At 46.2% G+C, this 21,497-nt stretch overlaps 3 protein-coding genes across 6 annotated transcripts; 2 read left to right on the top strand and 1 right to left on the bottom strand.

The window, feature by feature from the left end:
* The first annotated feature begins 754 nt into the window (after window positions 1-754).
* On the top strand, window positions 755-6,636 carry LOC137886900 (poly(rC)-binding protein 2-like). Of its 2 annotated transcripts, none has more exons than XM_068729583.1 (13): window positions 755-910; window positions 1,694-1,827; window positions 1,972-1,995; window positions 2,089-2,121; window positions 2,267-2,383; window positions 2,486-2,617; window positions 2,734-2,862; window positions 2,972-3,046; window positions 3,260-3,301; window positions 3,676-3,748; window positions 3,846-3,901; window positions 4,112-4,281; window positions 5,327-6,636. In XM_068729583.1, exons 2-13 carry the CDS (start codon window positions 1,759-1,761, stop codon window positions 5,361-5,363), a joined length of 957 nt encoding a protein of 318 aa, XP_068585684.1. In that variant the 5' UTR covers window positions 755-910; window positions 1,694-1,758; the 3' UTR covers window positions 5,364-6,636. The 2 variants fall into 2 exon arrangements, with proteins under 2 accessions (XP_068585684.1, XP_068585683.1); XM_068729582.1 differs by having other exon boundaries at window positions 3,260-3,319.
* On the bottom strand, window positions 6,183-16,388 carry map3k12 (mitogen-activated protein kinase kinase kinase 12). 3 transcript variants are annotated; one of them, XM_068729580.1, is made up of 15 exons: window positions 16,167-16,388; window positions 15,260-15,398; window positions 14,347-14,870; window positions 12,917-13,100; window positions 12,614-12,805; window positions 12,347-12,505; window positions 11,985-12,143; window positions 11,689-11,797; window positions 11,396-11,505; window positions 11,033-11,149; window positions 10,806-10,940; window positions 10,001-10,724; window positions 9,834-9,901; window positions 9,404-9,689; window positions 6,183-8,755 (listed from the first exon to the last, which is right to left on the bottom strand). In XM_068729580.1, exons 3-15 carry the CDS (start codon window positions 14,807-14,809, stop codon window positions 8,600-8,602), a joined length of 2,862 nt encoding a protein of 953 aa, XP_068585681.1. In that variant the 5' UTR covers window positions 14,810-14,870; window positions 15,260-15,398; window positions 16,167-16,388; the 3' UTR covers window positions 6,183-8,599. The 3 variants fall into 3 exon arrangements, with proteins under 3 accessions (XP_068585681.1, XP_068585682.1, XP_068585680.1); XM_068729581.1 differs by having other exon boundaries at window positions 15,297-15,398; XM_068729579.1 differs by lacking the exon at window positions 15,260-15,398.
* A 690-nt stretch (window positions 16,389-17,078) lies between these two features.
* On the top strand, window positions 17,079-21,274 carry aaas (achalasia, adrenocortical insufficiency, alacrimia). The gene is made up of 16 exons (XM_068729798.1): window positions 17,079-17,221; window positions 17,396-17,539; window positions 17,716-17,843; window positions 18,006-18,061; window positions 18,152-18,243; window positions 18,350-18,396; window positions 18,613-18,711; window positions 18,953-19,096; window positions 19,246-19,491; window positions 19,763-19,823; window positions 19,914-20,004; window positions 20,165-20,258; window positions 20,424-20,491; window positions 20,597-20,678; window positions 20,775-20,859; window positions 21,033-21,274. The coding sequence occupies exons 2-16, from the start codon at window positions 17,429-17,431 to the stop codon at window positions 21,186-21,188; spliced, it is 1,560 nt and encodes a 519-aa protein (XP_068585899.1). The 5' UTR covers window positions 17,079-17,221; window positions 17,396-17,428; the 3' UTR covers window positions 21,189-21,274.
* Window positions 21,275-21,497: the final 223 nt, after the last annotated feature.

Raw genomic sequence — 21,497 nt, 5'->3', positions numbered from 1 at the left:
AATGACAAAATGTGATTAAATTACCTGGTTGAGATTCTATGAAGTTATAATTATGACTATGTGTATGTTTTTCTTTTTTCGGGGCTTCTATAAACCATGCTGCACAGCATTCAGAATGTCATCTTTGCATAAATAACCATTTTCACATACATAAACCACAACATTGTTTGCTTGTTTGTAGCGTAACCGTCAGCTGAATTATAGCTAACTGAAGCAGAACTATTCAGCTCAAATAATATAACATAGTCTCTCTCTCTCTCTCTCTCTCTCTCTCTCTCTCTCTCTCTCTCTCTCTCTCTCTATTTTTTCCAAAATCAATTCTCATTTTTAGCTCTTAGGATCTCTAATCAAGGTCCCATACTGTTGTGTTTGACAATAAAACGGTGAAAGTAGGGTTTGAGGCCAGTTCATTTTTTATTTTATGTTTTATTTTGATACAAATGTTATCCAGAGTGATCATTAACTTAATTTTTTATGAAATATCCACTTCCATCCCACTGCCCACAAGTTTACAACATCACATTATCGATTAATACATCAATCTGCTCTGTATTCATTGCAAACATTAATAACTCTCTAAAGTAAATGAGTGTAAACACCACCAGAAGTGTTTTCTTTCCTGAATGACATTTTTTTTAATTTAATTTAATTTTAATTAAAAAATAAAAGCAGCGGCAGCGCTCCGGGGTGGGGGGGCGGGGCTGACCCGTATAAAGGGGCGGGGCCGTTGAGAGGTTAAAGTTGAATTTGCATTTTGTCTTTTGTGCCAAGCAGAAGAAGTGGAGTCCGATCGAACAGCAGCGTCTCTTCCCTCTTCCCCGGATCCTTTTAAAACTCCCTCCCGAACCTCTCCCCTTGCCACCCTTGCCACCCTACCCACCCCCTGAACGCTCTTCAAGGGACGGTTCGGGTAAGACCTCTAAAAAAACACACGGCTTTGTTTCTGTTTCCGAGTGAAGGACGGGGATAACACGGCGTAGCTCCAGTGCGCCCCGTAGGCCGCGGGACCAGACTAATTTCTGGATCAGGCGATGCTAACGCTAGCGAGCTTGGTGGAAAATTACAGTACTGTGTTTAACTTTATGGCCGATTAGGAGTTAGCTACTAGTCGCCGTGGTTAACGTGTGTTTTACTAAATGTCCTCACAGCCTAGTCATCCCCGTAGGAGTGTATTTAGTACGTTATAGTAGTGATGTCGCGATGCTAACTTAGCCTCCATTTGTTGCTTGCGTGACTAGCTGCGATGCTCTCTCCAAAATAGGATTTACGATGTAAACGTTATCCCACGAGCCTCCTTGTTGCTAACGGCAGTCGATGCACGCGCGGCTCGAAGTAGCCAACATCCGGGTATTTATTCATTTTTTTGCTTTCATGCCCTATTATAAATCGTAAAGCTGTGTCGCCACAACTGTTTGATGCCAGGAAATAGACGTGGCCTCTGTGGAGACAGTGGGTCATTGTGCTAATGAGTGAACCCGGGCCAGTCTAACGTGAATTACTGCACTGAAGCGAGTCGTTATTTAGGCGTGACTAGCTAAAGTGAAGGTGTTACCCGCCTGCATTGATCTGCACTGACAGCTTCTTCTTTTTTTTTTTTCTTTTTTTTTTTTTTGAAGGCTTTCTGCCGACATGTCCTCATAGTTTCCAGTAACTATATTTGTCCCTGACGGTCACATTTTCCACTCTGTTGCAGACGTTCAACCAGTGACCAAAGACCCACGTTGTTGACCCGTTTTCAGTCTGGATCTAGACGCAGAAATGGACTCAAGCCTGGTCGAAGGAGGACTTAATGTCACCCTAACCATCAGGCTACTCATGCACGGGAAGGTGAGTTGTGACTGCATGCAATGTTCGATAACGGGGTTTATTAAAAGACCCGATGCTTAAGTGGTGATCCTCTCCCAGTGACGGTCAGGACTGGGCTTATTGCTTTAACACACATTTTTTTTTTTTTGTTGTTTTCTTCTGCAGGAGGTTGGGAGCATCATTGGCAAGGTGAGTTGTTTTTGCTGCCAGAACGATTACTATCTACATCTTGCTCCCCTTGTGTGTTTTGTAAATATTGTGCGTTTGTGCTTCCCTTTACAGAAAGGAGAGTCTGTTAAGAAGATGAGAGAGGAGGTATGGTGTTTTCATTTATTTATTCATTTTAGATGGAGGTAAACAAGAATAAATGCGTCCGTAGTTTCAGTGACTCGTTCGTCATGTGATACCGCTGTGACTGAAGATGCTTCCCGTTTTTTGCTTCCCCCCCCTGTCTGTGCAGAGCGGGGCTCGCATCAACATCTCGGAGGGGAACTGTCCGGAGAGGATCATCACCCTCGCGGGACCCACCACCTCCATTTTTAAAGCCTTCTCCATGATCATTGAGAAACTGGAGGAGGTTAGATTTTTGCTCTCGGACACATTGAAAGCAACAGAATCGACACTTTCAAGTTTGTTTCCCCCCCCTCTAACTCTTCTTGTCATCTCACCTTCCCTCCAGGACATTAGCACCTCAATGACTAACAGTACAGCCACCAGCAAACCACCGGTCACCATGCGCCTCGTCGTGCCTGCCAGCCAGTGCGGCTCGCTCATCGGCAAGGGCGGCTGCAAGATCAAGGAAATCAGAGAGGTTTGTCCTCGTGCTTCTTTCGTTTTTTTTTTTTTTTTCCCGTTTGTTAAGTTTGTGTCTCATCCCGGATTGGTCCTAACCGGTGTCGTCTCTGTTTCGTGGATGTGTCTTTGCAGTCAGCGGGAGCTCAGGTACAAGTAGCAGGGGACATGTTGCCCAACTCAACAGAGCGTGCCATCACTGTTGCAGGGACCCCACAGTCCATTATTGAGTGTGTCAAGCAGATCTGCGTCGTCATGCTTGAGGTACGGCGACGATGATTAACGATGCTCTTGATGCTTCGTTGTTTTCTGTTGTTGTTGTTGTTGTTGAAGTTACCTCGATACTCAGTGGCGGATGTTTCTGCGTTCTCAGTCTCCACCAAAGGGAGTGACCATCCCGTACAGACCCAAACCCTCAGGCTCTCCTGTCATCTTTGCAGGTGGTCAGGTAAACAGCGTTTGTTTGTCTCAGCGGTGTTCCCGTTTTTCGGTGTCAAAATGTTTTCCTGAAAATTGTAATGATCCTGGAGCTATGGTTGTGCCACTCTACTGTAGCGTGGCCCGGCTCCGTTCTGTACTGATGGATATTGAGTATACTGTGTGTGTGTGTGTGTGTGAGACGCTGCCACGCCCTCCTGAGTGTTGTCGTCTCCTTTTGCAGGCATACGCTGTCCAAGGGCAGCACGCCATTCCACAGCCTGATGTAAGTGAAGGGCCCTCTGTAAGTGATCCGATTTATATTTGCAACTTCGATCTTCGGAAAGCCATGCCACCTTCTTATTTCATCCCACTGACTCTTTATTTCTCCAACCCCCCCCCCCCACTGCCTGATATCCATTTAACAATTCTAAACATTCTACTTATTTAACACGTTAATGATATATTTTTACCCCGCCCCTTTTTTTTTAGGCTAACTCATGAGTTCCATTTCATATTTTCCTCTCATCACTTTAACCACTTACAAATAGAGAAATCATTTCAAAATTCCAGCATTCGGCGTGTGTTCTGGGTTGTCCTCACTCGTGCTTTTTGTTTGCTCTCTGCGTCCTTTTCTCGCCATTTTTGTTTTTAAAACAGCTCACCAAACTTCACCAGCTGGCCATGCAGCAGAGCCCCTTCCCCATTGCACATAGCAACTTGGGCTTCCAGGGTAGGTGGACAGATTGAAAAGAGGGAATGCGATTACTGTAGATTTATGATAATCTGCCAAAAGTCAACACTCATGGGCTTTCTTTGCATTTCTTCAGCTGGGATGGACGCCTCTGCACAAACTGGCTCTCATGAGCTGACCATTCCAAACGATGTGAGTTGTGCGTTTGAGTCCGTTTTTTTTGCTAATTTACTCTTTTGTTCTTCGCAGTGAAACGCGATTTATTTTCCTGCTGTTTTGTGTGATTTGAAGGTTCCGGTGTGTTCTCACCGTCTTCTTCTTCGTCTTCTTCTTCGTCTTCTTCTTCTTCTTCTTCTTCTTCTTCTTCTTCTTCTTCTTCTTCTTCTTCTTCTCTTTCCTCAGCTCATTGGCTGCATCATTGGCCGTCAGGGCACAAAGATCAATGAGATCCGTTCGATGTCAGGGGCTCAGATCAAGATCGCCAACCCCGTGGAGGGCTCCACTGACAGACAGGTCACCATCACCGGCACCAACGGCAGCATCAGCCTGGCTGAGTACCTGATCAATGCCCGGTAAGAGGCTTCACGCCGCCGCAGCGCGTCCGTCACGGAGCGGCTAGTTCACACTGGAGCAAAGCCGCGTTTTAGGTCCAACTGTTTTAATTTGTACGTGTAATGAGTTCAACGTTCACAGGACAAGAACATAATACGATTCTTTCAATTTGATTTCTGGAGGGTTGTTTTTTTTTTTTTTCATCATGTCAATTTTGCCCTTTTGACTTAAGAAGCAAAAGACACTTTCAGTCTTATTCTTATTCTTATTATTAACAATAATAATAATAATAATAATAATAATAATAATAATAATAATAATAATGAGAAAGTATTGGAATGTTCAGTAAAAACTAACTTTCCAATACTTTGGTAATACTATTGTCAAATTGATCAGTGTATAATGTAGATTTTAAAATAACCTAATAATAAAAAACCTTCCCGTTTAGTCTGGATTTTGATTATGATTTCCCTCTTATCTTTTTTTTTTTTTTTTTTTATAATTTAAATTGTCTTTTTTTCTATTTTACGTCATTTTAAAATCTATCAATATTAATTTCACAGCAAAAATACAAATGCTCTTTTGACAGTATATTGACATCAAACCAGCAACCATATATATTTTTTTTTTTTTTTTTTTTTTTTAAACTCAAAACCTCCTGTTTCCGTTTCAAAATAAAGCCCTCTAGTGTCGATAGAGAGAGACTACCGGCTTTTAAGTTCTTGTGTATTAGTCTTTTTTTTTTTTTCGTGACTCGTGCATTTCACAGCAAAAATGCTCTTTTGACAGAAAATCGACATCAAACCAGCAACAATATTTATTTTTAACTCGACACTTTGCGTTTCCGTTTTCAAAATAAAAGCCCTCCAGCGTCTTTCTGTGGACAGAGATGCTACCGGCTTTACATAGCGAGGCAGCTGTGAGCAGCCCGGCCCGGACGTAATGGTGGAAACGACATTCTGCAGGAGAACAATGTCGACAAGCAACGTGTCACACTTGAGCTTGTGTTCGGTATTTTAAGTCAAACGTTATTAAAGTGTTCCTGTTCTTTATCTCGCTCCTCAGGCTCTCTTCTGAAGCTACTGGACTCGCAGCCAACTGACATGGAGGATCTTCATCAGCACCTAACGTAACCCCTCCCCCTACTTTTTACCAAGAGGTCCCTTATTGAACTAAATGCAAAAACCAAGTACTATAAACTCACTGTTTTTCTCCTCTGCTTTGGTTCGACACCTCCTCAGTTGTAATTACGCCATCCTCATAATATTGGTATTTTATTTATTTATTATGTTTTTAAATTCCCTTTTTGCTTATAGTTTTTAAAAAGACTTCCTTCTGTTGTACTTTCTCCTTTTTATTTTACTGTATATCTGTATGATCTTCTTGATATAGGTAAAAGTTTTAGAAAAATCTGAAAAGGCATAAATAATGTTTTTCTTATGTCAGATTTTTCTTAGAAAATGTAAAAAAAAAAAAAAAAAAATGAAGAAAAAAAAGACACACTGTAACATTATAGATGGACTGTTCTTTCCCTTTTAAATATCTATTTATTTTTTATTTAATACACAGCTCTGTGTAAGAGTAGAATTCATTGATATTTGCCATCTTCTATTTGAAGCTGTACTTCCTAAATGAGGCATTGTGGGTTTAACGGGTTCCGATGGGTGTAAATGATGTCCAGGTGAAGATGTATGCAGGAAAATACCTTTTTTTTTTTTTTCTTTTTTTTTTAAGTCTGAAGGTAATTCATCCCTCGTTGAGTGCGTCAAAAGGAGAACTTTAAGCTACGTTTTTTTATTTTTTATTTTTTTGTCTCACCTCTAATTTTCCGAGTAATCGTTTTGTGTCATTCCTGCGTTTCCATCCGTTCTATTTCTCGATCAGGACTTTTTTGGCATTGTTGTGTATTGGATTCTGATAAGGGTGGGTGGGGCCTTGGGTCACCAGGTTTGGGGGCCTGAATGAGAGGAAAATATTTTCTTTTCTCTGAAATTACTAAGACCGTAGTAATGACGACGACGATGACGACGATAATAACATTGAAATGTTTGTTTTAAATAGAGAAAATATTTTTTTTAACTGCAGGGCTGGGGAATGCTGCAAGGGGCAAAAAAAAAAAAAACTACAAGACTTATTGGTCTTTATAAGTATATTATGCTGAGGTATTAAATTATGAACTAGAAGGAGAATTATAGAATTAACACTAGTTTCCTGCGATCCTTTTTTGCCTGTGTCAGATTTATTTTTTATTATTCTTTGCAGGATGAAGAAACTCAAGTTTTTGTGCACGTTTTCAAACTATTGTAGATCTGGGTGCAATTAAATTGTTGAAGAAATGAAATGCAGAAATAAAAAAAAGATGTGAAATGCTTAAACGATCCTTTTTTTTTTTTTTGGTACGTTTTTTTTATGTTTGCGTGTTCATGAAGGCAGCTGATGGGACGACTAGACGACCCTGATATCAAGCTCGGATTTATTAATAACCTAAAAACACGGTTCTGTGTTGTGGGGGGGATTATTATTATTTTTTTTTTAATATAACATGAATGTGAACGTAGTAAATCAAGAAAAGACACTGGAACAGGTTGGACATGCTTAAAGTCATTGAAAATAGTCATTTATTTCTCGTTCAGCTGTCTATCTGATGACACGGCCGCCTTTTTAAACAAACACACTTGTTTTGTTTTTTTAACCAATACATTATTTATTGTTACTCATATTTTGCTTTTTGATATAATTCCTATGTTACAGGTACAATGTGCAATGCTGTATAAAAAAGAAAACATTTCTATTTAAACCCAAAGGATACTTATGTTCTACTAATGACCACAGAAGTGCTCCTCGTCTGTCAGCGGGGGTCTTAAAGGGGACCGTTGAGGTTCTTACGAAGCTTATGAACATCATGAACCGCAGGAGTCCTTTTGGTTCTAAACTTAAAGGGGGAAACTCCCGCCCATTTATACACACACGCGAAGACTTACAAAGTTGTATAAATCACGTTGTGGGTTTTATACGACTAAAGTGCCTCGTGTGATGTCATTTGAGTCGGCCTCATTTTGGAGAAATGGGGGGGAAAAACAATGTGGAGTTAGGAAGAAGTGATCTTAAGCTCCTCATCTCTGCTTAAAGCTATGCTAGCCGCTGCTAGCGTAACGCAAACCGAATCGAGTTGCATCGTGGGTAATGTAGGCGCTAGGTTTTGACCAGATAGAGTGTGTGTGTGGGTTAAAGAGGATCTTTCTGGTTCTGCCCTTTTTTTATTATTATTATTATTATTCTTAAGCGGCTCATCAGGAGTCTGACGATGTTATAGGAGTGCAGCGCTAAGTCGGCGGAGTACTCCTTCACTAGAGCACCAGTGTTTGTTACTATATAGTACCTTGGTTAGCAATGGTAGTGTCTGTCATTTCACATCCTACTAACAAAAACAAACAATTTCCAAAACCATACAATGGCAAAAGTGCATTTTTCTGAGTGAACCCAAAGGTCTCCCATCATATCATTCTTTGATAAGCTTAATAAAAAAAAAACCTCAATCATGTCTGATGTGTATTCGAAACTCAGCAGTAGGAGGGTTAAAAAAAATAATATAGAACCTACTGAGAATCCTAATTAAGCATCATGATCGACGTCTCGGTGAGATTTTCATTCCTTTTTTTTTTTTTTTTTCTTTGAGTGCTGACATTTATTAACAAAAACAAAAGTAACTGAAGTAATACTTTCAGGATTTAAAAAAGTGTAAACTTTCACAAAATATAAAACCGACACATTCGAATCATAAATTATAAACATGTAGTCATGCGTTTGTTCACAGGGCTGCATACCGTTTAGTCTTACAATTTTTTTTATCTTACAAATAAAATAAAGTTAGATATTTCTCATGTGGTAATGTCATGGATATTTACATTATTATTCATTAGTATTCGATGCATTAGTGTGTGGAGTGTCGCGGAGGACGCTCCCAGAGTGAGGATTAGTGTTTAAAGGACAACAAAGTGTGGAACCTTTGTGCGTGCGTGTGCGTCTGTGGAAGGGTTTTTTGCCGAACTGGAGCGGCGGCTAAGTTTACCTCGGTAACTATTTTTGCCCCGAAACAAAAAAAAAAAAACCCGACTGAACTTTAAATTTATCTGATGTCACAAGCTGCCAAAAATATCTGATGTCAGGTTATGACAAATGTCCTATGTCATCTGGCGTAGGTTTGCCAGCCAACAAACTTATGAGACACCATAAGTCCACTTGTCATAGTCTGAGTGGGGTAGTAGGTGTGATCCCTCGTGACAACAGTAACGTTCTGCATTACTAGTAGCTTGAGGTATTTGGCCAGCGGCCAGTGATCTATGGAGGTCCTGTAGCGGGGGCCTGTGGAGACCCCTGGTAGGGCTGAGACGGAGACACCCACGCTCCAGCGCTGGGGGGACGACTGGGCTCGCCGCTACCCGACTGATCCAGCTCTGCACTGTCGCAGTCGGAGTCGTCACACAGGGCCCGGCTCTACAGAGAGAGAGAGAGAGAGAGAGAGAGAGAGAGAGAGTTATCAGCTAAGTGTGCTCCAACCATCAAAAAGTAAAAGCACTCGTTCTGTGACTGTTATAGTGTCATATGTGACTTCATTCGATTTTTGTGCGAGCAGCGTTTTACTGTTGAAGCGGGTCGAGGTGTAGCTAGTTCGTCTTCTTTGAGTTTGTCCAACATAGGGGTCGGCCCCCTCGTAAGGGTCCCGAGATAAATCTGAGGGGCCGTGAGATTATTAATGGTTTAAGAAAGAAGAAAAGTTCGGCGACACTAATCTTTTTTCTTTTCTGACTTTTCGCTTATCTTTCCTGTTTTTTTTTTTTTTTAATTAATAGATCATTTTTCCTCTTTGTGCCTCAAACTGATATTTAAATGAAACCGTCATAGAAGTCAAATGTTTCTTGTAGGGGTCCGAGAGGTTGGAAACCGCTGATTTAATCTTTAACAATTCATTGTATTTAAAGTCAAAAGGAGTTCTCTGAAATGTGGATAAAGTAACATCACATGGACATACTCATTAAAGTAGTCGGCCCACCTTTAATATTCAACTTAAGTACAGTTGTTGAGTAAATGTGCTGAAGTGAATCCATCAGTCTAAGAAGATGACACCAACTGACAGATTTTTACCTCGTTAGGATTCTGCTGAGCTTTGGCCGGTCCCAGCGCTCCGTCTCTCTCCGACAGGCCGTCGGAAGCCTGCGCCGGATCGGTGTTGTCCGCCGGGATCTCCGACCCCTGAGAGAGGAGGTCGTCGCTGCGGTCGTCCAGCCTGTCGTCCGTGTTGGTGCTGACCACGTCGGGGGTGCCGCTGTGAGAGTGGTCGGTGGTGTGGCCTTCCTCGCCGTCCGACACCGACAGGTTCTCTGAGCTGAAGGTGGACACCGACTGGCACTTGGTGATGCTCGTCGGACGTCTGAAAGAAAATTGAGGATGTCAAAGGATGACGCAAATCAAAAAGTGTATTCTTTGTTCCGTGAATGAATCAGAAGCTCTGTCAGAGAGCGGAAAACACGGCTTGAGGATATTTTCCATAGACGAAGGACAGCCAGTTACTCACCGTCTCCGTGGTAACTCAACCTCGCTGTCAACTTCACCCTCCTCCTCTTCTGATGACACTCCACGCCTCTGTAGTCAGAAACAGGAAAGATGAACCAGTGGAGGGGAAAAAAAACAAAACGATCAAAGTATCAGCAGAGCAACGTGAACAGATGTCCGTCTCCGTACCTGTTTGCGTGAGATAGCTGCCCTGTACAGAATGGCTGAAGGAGTGAGGTGCTGACTCCCGATCCCTCCAGACGCCCCGCGGGGCAACCTCACCGCCCCGGCCCCCTCCTCTTTATCCTCCCCGTCATGAGGCAGGCGAGGAGATCCCAGGGAGCCCCGCCCCGCCGCCGCCCCCCTCCCGCACGGCGAGTCCGGGCTGCTGGAGAACGGGAACGACGCCGCATCCTCGCTCGGCGTGTCGCTGCGCGGAGGGGTTTCTGTGAGGTCGTCCAGACCAGCCGCCCCGGCCTCTGATCCCCCTAACCCCGCGGAGGCGCTGAGGCTGCCCCCTCTCTCCAGCCCGCCCACAGAGGGCTCCCCTTTTCCCTGCCCCTCGGCCTCCAGCGTGGTGCAGATGAGGTCGGGGCTGGAGGAGGACAGCTGCCTCTGCTGCTGCTCATGGCTGAGGCCCCGCAGCGCCGCAGAGGGCTCCAGGAGCTGCTTGGAGGTGTTAGTGGTGGAACTGTTGGCCTGGGCAGTTGTGTCCCTATTCGAGGAGGACTGATTTGCCTTAAGTCCAGCCAGGTCCCCGCTGCTGCCCTTCCCGGGCTTGCGATGGCGGGTCTTTACCCTCCGAGACCGGCTGGGAGAAGTGGAGCTTCTGTTGGGGCAGGCTGGTATAGTGACTTGCATCACAGAGGAGTCCATTTTGGGAATGATTACCTCAGACTTGAGGATGTCTGGCCTGGAAGAGTAAGGAGGGATTAGTCAACAACTACAATCCACAAGAATATTCATCTCAGCGTCAATCTTTCAGGTCTCACACCTCTTTCCTGAGGGCAGTTTCTGTGGGACATTTCTCTTCTTGATGAGCTTGTCCATGGTGTTGGAGGAGCTGCTCTGCCTGGAGCTGTGATGCTTAAACAAACCGGGATACTTTTTATCCAAAGACTGCTCTCTCCTGAAAGAAAAAAGTACCCAAAGACACCCAAAGCGTAAACACATCGTGGCTCATTGATTCCAAAACGAATGTGTTCTTGGATCTATTTGTACCTCTGCAGCTCTTTCTCTTTGAGCTCCAGCTGCAGCATGACAGCGCTGAGCTCCATGTAAAGGTTGTTCGCTCTCTCCAGCTTCCTCTCGTAGTGCTCGCGAATGTCCAAAGCGTGCCTGAGAAGAAAAGAGGCTGCTGATGTCATTGTGCATCCGCATGAGGGACTCCCAAGTCCTCCACAAAAGACGTGCACTCAGGGCTCTCATTCCATCCACATGGGCGGACAAAGGAGTGACATCGAGAAATGGGACGAAAGCGAAAGTGGCCTCAAAACATGTCGGCTAACGCAGCACAACTACCGACGTCCCCTGGGTTGCGACTACGTATGAGAGATCTATGAATAAAACAAAAAGAAAACAGACCTGAGCTCCTCCCTGCGTCGGTTGATCAGCTCCTCGTCGAGTCGGTGGATGCAAGTCCCCTCAGATTTAATCTTCTCAAAGTGCTGTTTCACCTCTTCTCGCCATTCGGCCTGATGAGAGCACATTTCTGTTAACAGGCTCCGTCTCGCCAGAGCTGACTTTAAAAACCAATCCTCTCTTGCAAACAACAGTTAAAAGTCTGATTACTGCGCAAGCATGTGTCCGTATATTTAGGTGTATTATCCTGTGTGTCTTGTTTGGTGCCGCTGCAGAACCTCCGTATTCAGACGTACCTGAGACTTGAAGTACGTCTCTTGCGGAGTGGACAGCACGTCAGCTGACGCTATATCCAGATGAAGAAGGATCTGACGGAAAGAGGGCCTGTTCCTCGGCTTGCAGTTCCTGCAAGATGGGGAAAGACAGCTGTGTACATTTACAACGCACTGTAAAATCAATAAAGTCCTTAAAACAGAGACTAACGCCTCCCGTCTGCTTTCAACCCCCTCGCTTTCACTGCTCCGATCTGCTCATTTTCTGCCTCTCTTGTCCTCTCTTCCCCCCCCTGCTGTGCTCATTTCTTGTCACCCACCAGCACTGTCTGAGGAGGATCTTGAAGCCGTCGGGGCAGCTCTCAGGTACGGGCAGCTGGAGGCTGTTGTTTCCCACACCCCAGATGATGGCAGATGAGTCCACGTCTTTGTAAGGGACCTCTCCAGTCAGCATCTCCCACAGCACCACTCCGAAGGACCTAGACGTCGAGTCAAGCTTTATTCATTCGGGAAGTGTCATTTGAGGTCAAAACCTCAAAAGAGATTGGAGGAAAAACAATGACTACGCACACGCAGTAATCTGTCTGTGAATCGCTGAAATAAACTATTAACTCACAATGTTGATACAGTATCTCTCCGACTGTGCTGACGTATTGGTAAGCTCACTTTTAGCCAGACTTACCAGATGTCCACCTTTTCCGACACTGGCTCATTCCGAATGACTTCAGGAGCCATCCAAGCCACGGTGCCGGCGAATGACATCTTGGTGCTCTTGTCACTGAGCTCCTTCGAGGTGCCGAAGTCTGAGATCTTCACCAGGTCGTCGTGCGTGATCAGCATGCTGCAAAGAGGAGATTGCGTGGAAATAGTTAGGACTCGTTCCAGGTTCCAGGTCTTGCGTCGCCTCGGGTTTCTCGTTAACCCAGCTGCGTTGAGTCTGTCGACTTACTTGGGGGACTTGAGGTCTCGGTGGATGATTTTGTGGAGGTGCAGGTAGTTCATGCCACCCGCGATGCCCATGGACCAGTCAACCATGAGGGACGGGGTGATTTTGCGGCCCGCCCTGAGGACCTCATACAGCTGGCCTTGGGCACAGTATTCCATCAAGATGCAGTAACAGGGAGCCTGGGTGCACACGCCCCTGGGAGGAAGCACGGCAGTCAGGTGACATGATGCACGGGGGTGAACAGAAAGGGAAAGCACGAGAGATGTGTATGCAGCTATAATGATACGAGAGACCCTGTTTCCTCACTTGAAAGTGATGATGTTGGGGTGCTTGAGTTTGCGGAGGTGTTTGATCTCGGTCTCTTTGATGTCCCGCACTTTCTTCACGGCCACGTCGTCTCCGTGGAACTTGCCGAGGAAGACGGCCCCCTGCGCCCCGCTGCCCACCCACTGCAGGTCGGAGATTTCCTCAAAGGGAACCTCCCAGGACTCTAAACTCAGACCAACAAGTCCACAGGAAAGAAACTCGATGAATAAAAAGGAGAAAGCCTGAAGCGTTACACAGAATTAACACGGGCCGATGAGACTGTTTTCAGTAACACCGAAAAAGTAAGTACTTCATTTATATCCATCACACATGGCAAAGCCTCCAAAATGTCAATAAGCACTCGAGCCAGTTTTGGGCAGTGAGGAGTCAGAGGGGTTTGTTGAGCAAATGCTAAGTCCATGCAACACATTAGAACGGGCTGGCAGGACACAATTACATCCCACAAAGTGCCTGCCATGTTCAAACAAATGGTGCATTGGTAACTTCCAGCAGAGCATTACATTTCTATCCGGAGATAAGAGAAGAACTGTGGGAGAAAGAACAATCCACTCATAGTCAAATCTGTCTGCCGTCTGTCACACTTGACACGAGCGTGGTCACTACAGAGAGACGGGCTGGGGGGGAGTGAGAGAGACAGGCAGATCAATTCTTCATGAGGTCCGATGAAGTCTGGAGACCTCTGGAGAGCTGCTGCAGCGGAGGCAGATGCACACGATGCTTCCTGCCGGCCAGCTGTGAACAGTCCCTGCAGCGTGATGACTAGCGAAAGAACCGGGCTGAAGGAACCCGAGGACGGAGCGGTGGCAGCAGTCAGACAGACAGCAATGAAAATAATGAGCTAATCAAGTCAATTTACTCGAGTACGATTCGAAATACTGTACTTGTACTTGTATTTCCTTTTATCTGCTATACGTAACACTTTAACACGACATTTCTGAGCGAAATATTGTAGTTGACAAGTTACTGGTTACTTTTCAGATTTTGCTAAATAATATGATACGTTTATAAATAATTGCCTGAGGCCCAAATATGCCAAATCATCCAAAATTTAACAACAAAAAAAAGTCTAAAATATTAATAAGAATGTTTTCCCTTCTTCCGTACTGCATTAATCATCTCACCGGTCCTCAGATTTATCTGGAGGACTTTGAACGTTGTGCTGGTGCTTTAAGTTAAATAAAGGATCTGAGTACTTCTTCAACCACTGTGGAGTTCAAGCTTCATCCGCGAGCTCAGAAATTTATTCTCTGCGGTGCATCTCCATGGTTACACAGGCGCCACAATGATTTGATATAGCGACGACATGATGTGTTTAAGTCGCAAGCTGGTCTGACTTTTCCTTCTTGAACGATATTAAAAATCACAGCAGAGGGCCGGAGAGCATAGGTGGCACATTTACTGTCACATACCTTCATGGCTGTGTTTGTGTTCAGTGGAGTAGGCCTTTCCAATCATGGTCCAGACTGGTTTTAGGCAGCCAAACAGTCCCTCCAAAAAACCTCCACTTCCTGATTGTAGCCGAATGTTGTCCGACTGGCTCCGAACGGCACCAGCCTCCGGACTGTGCCCGGCCTCGGCGCCGCCGCCACACTGGCAGGCCTCATGTTCATGTAGTTTTAGCACGCTGTTGTCAAAGTGGGCTGAGGGTCCATCGCTGGGAGTGGGGCTGCTGCCGCTCGGCGCCCCCGGGCCACCGGTGTCGATGGACAGCACGTTGCGGAGGACACACTGTGTGGGGGTCAGGTCCGTTTCGGGGGTGCACGCAGGGGTGTCTCCATCGATTCTTCGATAGGGGGGTTCTGAGATGGGGGTGCTGAAGCCTGACAGGGAGGGGGAAGGGGCACGGGGCTCATGGATACAGGTCCCACTCATTAGGGGTTTACCCAACACGGCAGGTTAGGGTGGATGGAGGATGGAAAGATGAGACGTAAGCCTGAAGAGAGAAGATTTAGGATAAGAAATGCATTAGAATTAGAATCTTTGTGTTCAAGCTTTTCAAGATAAAAACAGGTGAAGGGTCGTTTCAGCACTGGACAGCTCCATTGCAGTGTGGAGCTGTCCAGTGCTGAAATGACTGATCCCTTTACTATTTTATCCCAGCAATGCAAAACACCAAAAACAGCGGAGTCCTGCTGTGAATTGGGCATCCAGCCAGTCCCCCCCCCCCCCCCCCCCCCCTCAGTTTAACTACTCCGTTCCCACAACCGGGTTCTGTCTGAATCATGCAGCAAAAACCTCTCCTCTGTGCCTATGAATGGGAAACCCAGCCTGCCCAGTGGAGCCATCACCCAGAGTGGAGATGGGCTTTATGAATGAATCTACCAGAGGAGGTTGTGCAGTCCACAGCCCACGCTGTCACCTGTTCTTTAACCGTCCCTCTGAGGGGCATCCGCGTCTGACAACTACTCAGCAGCTCCCATATGTCGTTCGTCATGCATCGAGGAAAGAGCATTGTGTGCATCTGAAAAAAAAAAAAAAAAAAATGACGAATTGCATAACCTCCTCAGTGTGGATGTGTACGTCCGAGCGTGCGTGCCTGCATGTGTGTGTGTGTGTGTGTGTGTGTGTGTGTGTGTGTGTGTGTGTGAGAGAGAGTGACTTGGAGGGGGGGGCGGGGGGGGGGGGCGCGCACATGTACCCAATTCACATATTTTACACCAGCTCCATTTCTTGTACTGCACCACTGCACGAGAAGAACCACGACGACTGAGCGAAATGAGAGCGTGAAGCAACGGGCAATAAACAACCACCGGACCACCGTGCGAATGAGCACACGCAACACAAACACACAAACACACACACATGCACATGCACACACACACACGCGCGCGCGCGGGCACACACACACAAACGCAGGAAGATCAATCTTTAAATAACCAAGGATGTGATGATGACACTCAGCAGCATCATAACCGACGTGCATGAATTGCAAGCCCGATGCCTACTATACACTCCATGCCAAGTGAAAATGCCGCAGCGTCTCAACATTTACTCAACGGTTGGCATCAACACAGATATTTCGCACTGTGGGCTCTCTCGCTGCACAAATATGATTTTCTAGCGTTCATCGACGATGATCCGTTTCTTGGCAGCATCAGTTCGTTGGTGCAGTGTGAAGCGGCGTGAACGCAACCGCACCAAGCGACGGCATCATCATACCTTGAGGGTCCCGAGATTCCTGATTTCTAAGTCAATAAGCATTTAACCGGATAGTATGACATTCCCATACCTTTCTGCCTGGTTGATGTCGCGTTGTCAAAGTGAAAGGCTGGGCTCGGCTGTCCTATTTTGTCGGTGATAACGGAGCAAATCGTTGTTGTTCTTCGGTGCGAGCTGTCTGCCGTAGCTCCACTCACTATATCCACGAGGTTCACGGCACTGGGATGGATCCCATCGGGCAAAATTGTGTTATCAATAACCGGGGACCCATGCAACGTGAGGCGCGCTGGGTTTTTTTTTTTGGGGGGGGGGGGGAGGGAGCTGTCTCCTTCCCAGTGCTGAATTGACGTCACGGAAATGCGAGTTGCGCCGCGAGGGGGCGCTGCCACATGCCCTTTGTAAACACACACACACACACACACACACACACACACACACACACACACACACACACACACACACGGGGAATCAGTTTTCCATCATAACATCCATTATTTTCGTGTCGTTATGGCCGCATTTGATTTACTGATTTCTATGCTTCAAACATGATCACAGTGTCAGCCACCGTGCTGCCCCCTGCTGATGTGTCCTTGAGCAAGACAAACTGGAGCCCCGACCGGCTGCAAAGGGGGGCTGGTGTGCGACTGACCATGTGCTTTGCCCTTCCCCAGTGAGGAGGGAAAGACAGAATCATCATTCTTCATCATAATCAGGAATCAGACGCTCTATTTTAGGCTTATAATGTGGTCAATAACATGATAATAAACGGTTACATAGAAGACAGACACTCGAATGAACTCGTATTAGTTAAATCAAATGACTCGCGATGTATTTCAAGTTATCTCAACTCTCTAACAACAAACAGTTGGTGCCTGTTTGGCTCCGTGTGGATGTAATGTCGCTCTGTGTCCTGAAGAGGGCAGCGCATCTAAGCGCTCTGAGGCCGAACTCCGCACTGTTTGTCCCTTTGGCGCTGCTGTAGTCCACACGGCGCGATTAACTTGAAGTATGCTTCGAGTACGCGCACCGTAAAGTGTCATAACAGCGTAGCGTGTACTTTTATTCGGTTTGTTTTGGAAACACAACGCTAGATAATTGATGTAAGTCTACAGGACACACTACAAGGTAAGTTGTGTGACTTATAAAACGACGAAAAACGGTTACTGTTGTGTTAAAACGAGGCTAGCTTGAACCAGCTAGCTAGCTTTAACTGTTAGTGTTAGCTAACCAGCTGTTTGTGTAGCTGTTGACATCCACTACCGTGTGTTTACCTGGCTGACCCCCATGGTGTGCTTCCAGGCTCCAGCGGTCCGTGTTTCCGCCGTGTTGAAGATGAGCTCTCTGGCGTTGTTCCCCGCTCCGCTGCCCTCCGGACAGACCACTCTGTGCGAGTCCAACAACGAGCTGCTGTCAGGAACCGCCACAGACCACCGACAGAAGCAGGTCCGATTCAGAGCAAGAGAGCATTTTAGACACGACACGATAAATCACTCCTCGACATCACAGCACGACAGTAAACCAAGAAGACGACCCTGTAGCTAATGTGTTGCGGTTAAATGTATCTGCTTTGTGTATTTGTACTGTGCATACATAGTACATGTCTGTGTCTTTGTCTGCAGGAGTCTAGTCCTCTGGGTTTGTATTTCCCCCGAGAGTCTCTGAAGCTCCACTGTCGCACAGAAAGCAGCAGCAAGGCGGCCTTCCTGGACCACTCTGAGACACTGTGGATGAGGAGTGCAGCAGCCTGGTAGAACTCACACACACACACACACACACACACACACACACACACACATCAGGTGTGGGAAATACAGCATACATTGACACACTATAGGTCATATCACAGAATGCTGTGATATCAATAATTTGTTCCACGTCTTTCACATAACTTATGTAACGTCCATTTCAGGCGGGACGGTGGTTTCACAGGGCTACTCGATGAAATTACCAACTCAAATACAGAAGGTACTTCTAAAATCTTCCGTCTTTCTGATCTCACAGATCCCCTGATGTGTTTCTACATTGACTCTCCCGTATTCTCGCGTGTTCTCGTAGTGCCTAAATGTCTGTCGGTGAGTTCTGGTTTTACGCTGGCGTTGCTGCGGTGGTTCTCCTCCTTCCACGGCTCCCTGTTCCCTCATCTCACAGTAAGTCGTGGCTGCTGGTTAAACGTGTTGTTGACACATGTTGTTGACATGTTTGTTGTGATTCATTTAAACGTGTATTTCCTGTTTCTGTTGTTTGTTCCCGTAGTTGAGCAGCGAGGACATGCTTGCTGAGTTTTCACAAGTGCTGAACTGGTATGTGGCAACTTTGTGATCTGTAGTTTAAATTCTCTCAAAGGATTAAAGATATTGTTTAATATGATAAACTGGTGGTGAGCAGACATGTAGATGAAGGCTCGGCAGTTTAGTATAACTGGAGAGTAATTGCTGCAACAATTAGTTGACTCATCTTTTGTCGATGTGCAGTGATCTTAAATCGGTCTTTTAAGTGACTTTTTTTCGCTTTACCAGGTCTGACTGTGTGGTGCGAGCCTTTGCCTGGCATCCCCACGCAGACAAGTTTGCCGTAGCCCTGCTGGACGACTCCATTAAGATCTACAACCCCAAAAGGTATCGTAGCTCTGCTCTGAAGAAGGCGCACGGTTCCCAATAGAACTTTTAATGTGCTGTAAGGTATACGGTCTTGCAAAAGCAGCAGTGTGTGTGTACTGGTAATGGAGATAATAATGAAACTGTACGTCTACAAACACAGCCCTAAAATCTGACTCACTCGGCCTCATAGAGCAGCGTTGTTCTTTGATCTCTCCGGCGGTCCGTGACGGTATTATTGTCGCTGCCTCTCGTCTCTCAGCGCCACCACCCCGACTCTGAAGCACCGTCTCCAGAGGAGCGTTGCGGCGGTGCAGTGGAAGCCGCTGTGTGCGTCCGCCCTCGCCGTCGCTTGTCAGAACTGTTTGCTGGTCTGGCACGTGGACCCCTGCTCGCTGTCGACCAGGTACGCACGCGCTCCAGTGCACCTGCACGTCTTGAGAAGTCTTCAGATCTCTGGATTCAGTTCCCTCAAAAGGAATTCATGCCGTAATAAAAAGGTCTTGACTGTCTTTTCGTGTGCTGTGCTCTCCATCCCCTCTCCATCCCATCCAGGCCTTCGTCCGGTTGTGCTCAGGTTCTGTCTCACCCCGGTCACTCTCCTGTCACTTCCATCGCCTGGTCTCCGAGCGGATCTCTCCTCGCGTCGGCCTCGCCCATGGACACCGCCATGATGGTTTGGGACGTTGCTTCGGAAAGCGGTGTGCCGCTGCAGCGCGTTGGAGGAGGCGGGGTCACCTTCCTCTCCTGGTCCCCTGACGGCAGCCACGTCCTGGCCTCTACGCCGTCTGCCCTGTTCAGGTCAGACGCGGCGTGTTTGATAATCTGCCGTCCTTTGAGAGCTGCTGCAGCACTTTTTCCTTTTGAAAGATATCTAAAGCTGCCAGCGAACATGTGTCAAATCTTAGTGCGTGTGGAGCCAAGACAATTGCCAATTACTGTATTATAATAGAGGTCATGAATATTTATGAACATGTAAGGGATTAGTGACTTTATGTGGAGATTAGCAGCTGTTATAAGGTGATTGAGTGGACAGTTTTTACACATGGATGAGTAATGTTTCTTTCTTCAGGGTGTGGGAGACCAGGATGTGGACCTGTGAGCGTTGGCCGTGTGTGAAAGGACGCTGCCAGGTGAAAACCTGTCACCACATTTCAGCATTATTGCTAAATTAGGTACGAAATCATGTATTTATGAAATACGTATGTTCTTTTTGTTGGTAGTCCGGCTGTTGGAGTCCAGATGGGAGTCGACTTCTCTTCGCCGTACAGGGAGAGACGGTCATCTACGCGCTCACCTTCAGTGATGCAACAGGTTATCTGTCTTTACATAAAATAACTAGCTGTGTTGCACAATATACAAGCTGGTTGGTAATTGATGTGCAGCTTGAATTGTTTTCTTGTAAAGTTGGATGAAAAAGTGAAGTAGATATTGATAATTTAAAGTCTAAGTTCACCTGTATGTTGTTCGGCAGGCGTACCTACATGCACATCTAAAGGGCCGCAGGCAGCAGCGGTGGTGGCTGACCTATCAGAGACCACCTTCGACACACCAGACGGAGACATCATGTATGTGTTTTAAGCCGAGCTGCTTACTTGAGCTTTGAAGCACCTTGTTCACAAAAAACTGAATCCATTCCAGCATTTGATGAGCACAAATCAGCCGGCAGGATTCAGTGCTGCTTGACTTCATATCAGCCACATTACAGCTCACCGTCTAATGTTTTCTTCCAGTGTTGGTGGAGAGGTCCAGTCTTTATCCTGGGACCCAACAGGAGAGAGGCTGGCGGTGCTTCTCAAGGGTTTGTCTCACTGCTCTTCTGTTCGCCCCGATGAACCCAATCAGCGTTACCTTGGTGTTCTTCTCAGTTTTAATGACTCATCTCAGTCTCCGTGTCTTTTCTCAGGTGATCCGCAGGCAGCAGACCGGCCCGCGATCATTGCCGTGTTCAAGACAAGAACCAACCCCATTTTTGAGCTTTTACCTTGGTTTGTTCTTTTATATGTGTGGAGCTTCAGCAGAGCTCAAACATTTTGCATTTCTCAGGGTTGTACTACCAAGTACTGAGTGTTTCTCTGTTTTAGTGGTTTCGTTCAAGGGGAGCCTGGCGCAGAGCCGAGGCTGATGCAGTTCCACCCAAACTTCCAGCACGGAGCTCTGCTCACTGTGGTCAGTTTCACCTTCTAAATTCGTATTCTGTTTCAGTCATAAATTGAGTTTATGCAGGTCTTGAAAAGCATTCTAACGGGTGTTAAGTTGCTTTCTCTGTAACATCTCTCTCTCTCTCTCTCTCTCTCTCTCTCTCTGTCTCTCTCTCTCTCTGTCTCTGTCTCTGTTCTCAGTGTTGGTCCAATGGCAGAATCACCCACGTGCCTTTCTACTTCCTGAGTGCCGGCGTCCCACATTTCGGCTTCAGCGGCAGTCCGTCGCTGCCGCGCCCTCAAGAGCGGCCTGCGGACTTTGCCAGTCAGTCGCTCTTCACAGAGCTCCTCTCGTGACCGACCCTCGCCCACCGGCACGCACTCACACGTCATGTCTGTTGTCACGGAATATCAATAAATGTGTAAAGTTACTGCTAAACCGAGACCTGTTTGTGTCTGTATTGTTTAAAACACTCAAACCAAATAGACACTGAAACATTTACTCTTTAAGTTTAAAAACTACTCCTCCGATGTACTCACAAAGGAGATAGAATATATATACGAAATCTGCTCAATTCTCCCACAATGCATTGCGCATAAGAAATGTAGGAGCTACTTAAGGAGAAATAGATGGTGGGTGGTCTTGAACCGGCTCCAAAATATCTT

The sequence above is a fragment of the Cebidichthys violaceus genome, unplaced genomic scaffold, assembly GCF_023349555.1.
Source record: "Cebidichthys violaceus isolate CVI_PGR_0920_01 unplaced genomic scaffold, fCebVio1.0.p SCAF_47, whole genome shotgun sequence".
Classification (NCBI taxonomy): Eukaryota; Metazoa; Chordata; class Actinopteri; order Perciformes; family Stichaeidae; genus Cebidichthys; species Cebidichthys violaceus.
This window is presented reverse-complemented; position numbering and strand designations above follow the sequence as displayed.